Genomic DNA, 7872 nt, shown 5'->3' with positions numbered 1-7872 from the left:
ATTATTAATATAAAATATATATTAAATATAAATACATTAAAAATAAATAGCTGATTTTAGTTTACCTATAACATTCATGATTTATTTGCGGCAGCATAATGACCAAGTCCACCATAAGTAATAGCTGCGCAACCCTCCTCGTATAGTCATATCTCCCACTCTCAGACTCTCCTCCCTCCCTCTTTAACTTTTCTTTCACTATATATATAATGTGCTCAAACTTCCTCATTCCTCATTTTCAAACCGCAAAAACAAACTAGAGTCAACATGAAGAGACATCTTCTGACACTGTTATTCTTCTTTCTCCTTCTTGACACATCTCTTTCAATATCGCTGGGACCTGTAGCTAAAATAATCTTAAGGAACCCCGCCATCAAGAGATTATACAAGCGTCAGCTTCCGAAAAAGGCACTCCATACCGGATTCGACTATTTGAAAAACCAGAGCACCCCTCCACCACCGCCAGGTGCGCCGGAGGAGAAAATCCAAGGCCTCCATTTGGTGAAACAATATCTCAACGATTACGGTTACATCCAAGACTCCGACAATTACACAGATCTAATGGACCAGGACACCGTTTCTGCCATCAAAACCTATCAAACCTTCTTCAATCTTAACGTCACCGGATACCTCGATGACGAGACTCTTCAGCAGCTTTCGCTGTTTCGATGTGCTGTCCCGGACGTTAACTTCAACTACTCTCTCTCCCCTACCAACAACGTGTCGTGGCCTAAAGGGAAAAACTGGTTCTCTAACCGCACCAATCTCACCTACGGCTTTCTCCCGCAGAGCGATATCCCAGAGAACTTCACCGCGGTGTTTAAAGACTCATTCAAGCGGTGGTCAGACGCTATAACGCCGGTACTAAACCTAACACTCACTGAGACAAGGTACGAAAGGTGTTTTAAAATAAAAAGTTGATTGAATTCAAATAAAAAACCCTCCGAAACTAAGGTCACGTGAATTTATTTTTAAGTGAAATTAATATATAAGAACGATCAAATAATTTAATAATTTTGATTAAATGTAACAATTTTTACTATTATAAATGAATTTTTATCTAAAATAATAAAATATATGTAATAATAAAAAATATTATATAATAGCATAATAAGTATTTTTATATTGTATTTAATTGTTTGTGTGTCAGGTACGACTATGCAGACATCAAGATAGGATTCTACATATTTAATAACATGACGGTGGGCAATGAGGTAGTAGGGGGCAGCGTCATAGAACTTGTTTCAGGTAACCAAGATGTTACTGTTGGGGACATGCTTTTGGATGCTACAAAGTACTGGGTACTTCCCAATGACACTCTTAAACTTAACAGCTCAACGCTAGAGGATGGTATAATGGACTTGGGTTCTGTGGCGATGCACCAGATAGGGCATCTTCTTGGACTTTCACACTCCTCTCTAAATGAATCGGTTATGTATCCTTATATTTTGCCTCAAAACCAGAAGAAGGTGCAGCTCTCAAACGATGATAAACAACAAATCAAACAAGTTTATTCCACCCATGCAAGTGGAGTTGGGACCCGTAATTGGGGATTCATTACCGTTCTCTCACTTGGATTTGCATGCATGTTCCTGTTGTACTAGTTGTCTTACCGCTACGTGATTGTGTGAATGTTTTTTAGTTTTTGTTTTTATTTCTTAATACACTACCTCTTTACCGGTACCGTCTTGCCACAATTTTTTTGGGGGTTCATTGATAAAAAATTTGATTTAATGTTTTTTAAATTAAAAATTGGTAGTGTCTAATGCGTAAAGATTTTTTTTATATAAAAAGTAGGGAAAATATATAAAAGAATATTTTGTTTTTCTCTGAATTCTTTTCTAAATACTTGACACGAATATGAGGTTTAATTAAGAGGTCGAATTGGATCGATTTTGTTACCTTTAATCCAATAAAAAATAATGTAATAATTATGTTAATGTATAAGAAAAAGATAAAGAATTAAAAAAAAAGTAATAGTTGCGAAAGTCTCGTCGACAAGGTTTTCAAAACCAAATTGGGTATCAAACTAATCTAATTAATGACATATTGATTGAGAAGTTCAATCAATTGAATCATATTGATTTAGACGTTCAACCAATTGGATTATATAGTCTAATCCAAATAATTAAAATATAATAAAATAATTTATAATAATTTATAAAATAAAAAATAAAACATAAAAATATACTTATATTTTAATAAAAATATTAAAAATGCACTTTAAAAATATAATAATCAAAGTCTTAAAATCTCATTTAAATAAAACACAAGAATACTACGACGCTAAATTGCTTTACCGATGGATAGAGGTGGAGTTTAAGGCGCCGTCGATAAAATTAATTTAAAGAAACGCAGTGATTCAATATCATCGATAAATTATTTTACCGACAATTAAACCATCAGTAATGGATGAATGCGAATTTAAATTCGTACCTATTTTCTTTTTTCCTTTCCATTTCAGCAACCTCTCTCTCTCACTACCCACACTTTCTCTCTACAATTTTTTACTGCTCGAAACTTCGATCAACATTAGATTAACCGCGGTGAGTTCCTTTTCAATTTAATTGGTTTAGTTTGTTTGATTAGTTGAGCTTTACCATTCATTTTCTAGTGTTCTTATTTTTTTATCTTGAATTTTGAGCTTTGGTCTAAATGTGATTTTTTTAGATTCTTAGTGGCTTTAGGGACATTGCTGCTGTTGCTGTTACAATGCAGGAATTGTTCGATTATTTTTACTATTTTTGACAGGCTTAATAATTTAAGTTGTCTAATGAGATTGGTATTTATTTATTTATTTATGTTTTTATTGCTATTAAACTTAATTGAACCTAAAACTTATAAATAATATAAGTGAAAGAATTTTTTAAATTGAAAAAGTATTTACTTTGGCAATATTAAATGTTTAGGATAGAGATTTGAACTTCTACAATAAATTTATAGAATGGAAGAGTCGAAATGATTTATGTGTAAGGGCAACATAGAGATTCTTCCGATTTATTTGCTATGAAATTTGTTTGTGTTTGCTCCATATTTATTTGTGGAATAAAACTAAGGTAATTAGAATGGTTAGAATTAAATAATGTATTTAATTTGTAAATTGTATGATGATTAGTTTATGTTGTGTAAATATATTGCTAATATATTAAAATATAATATGGAATTGAAATTTGATAAATTGGAGGGTCCTAATGGTAGAAAAAATTCTGGCAAAATTAAAAAAAAAAACTTTTAGAGATTAATACAATTTAAATAGCAAAAGCTTTTTGAAAAAATGTAGGTGAGTGGGATCAAATGGCGCAAAATCGATCTTGATGAATGATAAACACTTTTAATAGGGGTTTTAAATCGTCATTTATAGATGGTTTGGATAAATTCTTAGACACATGCATAAAATCGGACGATTATTTGAGATTGCAAAAGATTAGGTATTCGTGTGTTAAATGTAAATGCACTAAATTTAAATACAACTGAGGATGTAAGGTATGATTTTATGAGAAAGGAGTTTATGCCAAATTATTGGGTGTGGGTACAAATATGGCGAATAAAATTTACAAATCAGGAGTAGTTCTAGACAAGGAGGACATTCGGGCTGTGATGTGGATATTCTTGGACACCTTTTTATTACTTATATAATTGTTTATTAACGTATTATTAATGGTGGTCGTAGTCAGGGATGGCCAAAGAAAAATGCGAGTGTACCGCTTGATATAGGCGTCATCTTTGTGCATCACTACTCTTCCTCTTGTCATTTCTACTCCACCACCCCTTTCACCCAAGTCCCAAGCTGCAGAGGATGGGTTGCCACAACTTACTATGATCCCGACACCTAGGACTAGTAGCTAGCCATAGCCATAGTAGGGCATCTACCATTGGAGGATTAGAACATACTGGAGATCCACCACCTACGAGGCTACGATTAAAAAGATGGTATATGTTTAACATTTTAACAATAGCACACAATATAATTTACATAATATCGCATTCATCAAGTATTCCTTTTGATAGGAGGCTGAGCTGAGCTCCGTAGGAGCGAGTTGTTTATGAAGACCCCAACAAAAAAGCCGATCTGTCAAAGTCGGTCAACAAGCACTCTGAACATACTCACGTAAGTCTTTAGTTTGACTAATACTTAATAATCGATTATTTAATTAAATTATAAGTCTTTATTTCAATGACTAACATTTAACAATAAATTTTTTCAGGATCTCTTCGAGGAGGACTTGTCGAGGGCCGATGATGAGGCCAAACGCCGGTTCAAAATTTTTCAAAAAAAAAATGTCATCGTAAATAAAGTTTTAAACCAACGAATAATTCTTATTAAAATAATATTTTTTATAATTAAGCACAATTAGGAGAAATTTATAAAATTATACATTTTTATGAATAAATGTAAGATAAGTTGATAAACTCTATATTTTTTTATCCAAAAATTATCATAAAATAAGAGTTTATCAACCTCTCCATATTTAAACAATAGCATGTTCTCATGCTAAACATAAAGAAAGATAAAATTAAGAGATATTCAACATTTATTGAAAGTAAACTATGTATACCTATTTTATCTATATCTATATATCTATCTACTTGTATTTATTAGTATCTAGCTACTTAGTTAAAACAAATCAATTTTCAAGAAAATATATATGTATAAAGGGTTAACTCAATATAGCAATTGCACTACTAGAAGTAAGATTTTTTCGGAAGAATTTTGAGACGAAATTGAAATAAATTTTGAACAAATTACAGACAAAATTTTTTTAAACAAAATTGGGACGAATTTTTTTGTCCAAAAAACCTTGTTGCTAATTTACATTTTGTCTGAAATTTCGTCCGAAATTTTTTTCAGACGATTTTGTGACAAATTTCGAACAGGCATTTATCTGCTAAATTTCTAACTATTATGATGTATTTTAGACAAATTTTAGACAGATTAGCCAACATAAAGACAATGTATTTCAGACAAATTTCAAACGTAAAAATATTTTAATTTAGACAAATTTTAAACAAAAAATATATTTTATTTTAGACAAATTTCTAACGAATTTAGTCAAATATAACAAATTTTTTTCAAACAAATTTTAGACAAATCAAATATTTCTTTTCAATTAAATTTCAGATAAATTTAATTTAAAAGAATGAGTAAAGTATCGTTTTTGTCCCCAAAGTTTGGGGTAAGTCCTATTTGTGTCCCTAACGTTTAAATCGTCCTATTTGTATCCCTAACGTTTATAAAAGTGATTCAATGTTATCCTACTGTCAATTATAATAACAAATCACATTATATTTTTTAATTATTCTCACTTGGATGTATTCATTCTCAATTAGGTCTCACTTGGATGTGTTCGATTTTAATATTATACCCACTATTTGTGTTTAGATTCAATTATGTCCCTGAAAAGTGAATTATGTAAATGTTATAGGAATTGATGAGCTATTTTTCGGAGTGAATCATCGATTCTATCCTAAACATTTGTATTCTAACTTCAAGAAAAGATTTTTAAAACGCAAACTAAAGCATTCATGATGTGTAATTGACAGCATGATAACATTGAATCACTTTTACAAACGTTAAGGATACAAATAGGACGATTTAAACGTTAGGGACACAAATAGGATTTATCCCAAACGTTAGGATAAAAACGATACTTTACTCTAAAAGAATTTACGTATTTGAAACAAATTTCATACAAAACAAAAAATTATTTTTGCACAAATTTTCTATAAATTTAATATAATATTTCAAACAATTTTCATACAAAATAATTTGCTATTTAATATATAAATATTTTAGAAAATAAATTGTATTCAATCTACTTTCTATATTAAGACCATCATAATCATTTTTTTCATATTACATCATCGAAATTATAAACACATAATAAAGTCATGAAAAAAGTAATTATCATAAAAGAGTTAAAAAAAATATTTATTATTAAAATACTTTTGTCCATAAATATAATCAAACTAAAATAAGAAAAAAAATACTTAAACTAAAACAAAGAAAGCATTTAAAAAGGTCAAATATCATGAATAAAATAAAATGTACTAACTAATTCACCTAAAAATTTCTTAATCTAAATCAGAAAAAATATATACTCCTGACATCAATCACTTATGTTATCATCCTCATCATCACTAGAGCCTGTCCCAAACTCATCTTCTGCAGGATCAGACAAGGTTGAAGGAAGTGAGAGATTCAACTTTTTATACAAAGATGAATTATCTTTTTAGAAGAACCAATTCTTTTCTGTTGAACCTTTATAGTTGACATCCTTAATCTTTTAACTTGTGCTCAACATCATTCAACTTAACCTTTTGCTCTGACCACTGGAGAATACATAAATCAAAACAAAATATTAAATTCAAAGACATTGGCAAATGATAGAAAAAGAAAAGTGTTAATAGAGTTGAAGGAAAACTACTAACAGTGTTAATAGGATCAAGAGTTTGTATTGAATCAACAACCATAACACGAGGGGAAAGAAGCTAAACTTTCTTCAATATGTCCTGAAAACTAAATTAAATAAAAAAGCATACAAGTATCTAGACTTCACCATACAGTTCTTGCAAGTTAAGGCTATTACATAAAATAATCGCTTAATAAGACCCAGACAATAACTTCAACAGAAATCCATGTATAAAACAGAAAATAATATAGCAAGAAGAATGCTAGCAGCAAAACTAATAAGACAAAATCCAGATTTTTACCTCAATATCAGTAATTAAATATATATATATATATATGATTTAATCCTAAGGCGTTCTGCTCTGTTACCAATTTGCTCAAGGCTCTGTTACATGACACAAAACAAAATAAATGCAACCAAATTAGAGAAGGTTAACTGACTTTAAACTCAAAGCACAGTCACAAATCAAATGTTAAACTTCAGTGCCCACATCAGGAAAATCAAATATTATCCCAAACTACAATACCAGGATGCAGGAAAGAAACCCAATAAAAGCTAACCTCTTCACCAGACACATATAAAACTCGAGACGCTTTGCCTTCACTGCAACCCTTTGCTATCATTGTTGCCATTTTCCAATCAAATTGTGACAATAAAAGAAAGCACTAATGGTAAGAGTTTTGTATCCTCTTAATTTAAAAGAAATCAAATTGAACTCCTCCTAAGTCCAATCAGCAAAATCTAAAACAAGATAGATAATAATAACATTACAATCCACAAGATCGATTCTGTTACAAGTGAGCCAATCATTTCACTTCATTTGTATCCTCTTAATTTATTTTGTGGCATTGCGGATGCGATCCAGAAAGAACTTATTATTGTATAAATATTGCTCTCATAAAATTTTAGTACCAGAAATAAAATCTCTCACACAAGGACATATTTATAAAGTTTAACTTTAATGCACTTTCAGGTTAAGCAATTTTAGACATGCATTCAATTAGGTAAAGTCACCTAGCAAAAGTAAACTACTTTTTTACATTGATTGTATGAATGAGAACGGTTGTAATTGAGCAACTGTGTAAAAATTGTGTGTAAAAATTTTAGATTATTTTACTCGCATCAAAATTGGATTTATTTTGAGCTATTTATATATATATATATATATATATATATATATATATATATATATATATATATATATATATATATATATATATATATATATAACTGATTTATTTTGAGCTTATTTTTCGTACTTATTTTTCGTAAAAGCTTGCTATAATAAGATGCACCAACTAAGTTAGATCATATATAGCTCTTGACTCAAATTAAGAAAATACCTTTTGCACTTGCTCTTCAAGACAGTAGAAGAAGAAGAATTGCTGTGCCAATTCCTCTTTCTCTGATCTGCTTTAATTATATACCAGTTTTCTGTACCAGCCTTACCTTATCTTCCTCC

General features: G+C 30.1%; 1 protein-coding gene across 1 annotated transcript; it reads left to right on the top strand.

The window, feature by feature from the left end:
• The first annotated feature begins 267 nt into the window (after positions 1 to 267).
• LOC130980672 (metalloendoproteinase 1-like) lies at positions 268 to 1604 on the top strand. The gene is made up of 2 exons (XM_057904328.1): positions 268 to 890; positions 1151 to 1604. Exons 1-2 carry the CDS (start codon positions 268 to 270, stop codon positions 1602 to 1604), a joined length of 1077 nt encoding a protein of 358 aa, XP_057760311.1.
• The last annotated feature ends 6268 nt before the right edge of the window (positions 1605 to 7872 follow it).

Source organism: Arachis stenosperma, chromosome 5 (genome assembly GCF_014773155.1).
Source record: "Arachis stenosperma cultivar V10309 chromosome 5, arast.V10309.gnm1.PFL2, whole genome shotgun sequence".
NCBI classification, from domain to species: Eukaryota; Viridiplantae; Streptophyta; class Magnoliopsida; order Fabales; family Fabaceae; genus Arachis; species Arachis stenosperma.
Note: the sequence above shows the minus strand (reverse complement) of the source record. Positions and strands in the feature narration are given on the sequence as shown.

Coding starts and splice junctions, on each gene's coding strand:
- LOC130980672 (XM_057904328.1), top strand. CDS start 268: ATGAAGAGACATCTTCTGACACTGTTATTCTTCTTTCTCCTTCTTGAC. Junction 891..1,150: donor CTAACACTCACTGAGACAAG/GTACGAAAGGTG, acceptor TTTGTGTGTCAG/GTACGACTATGCAGACATCA.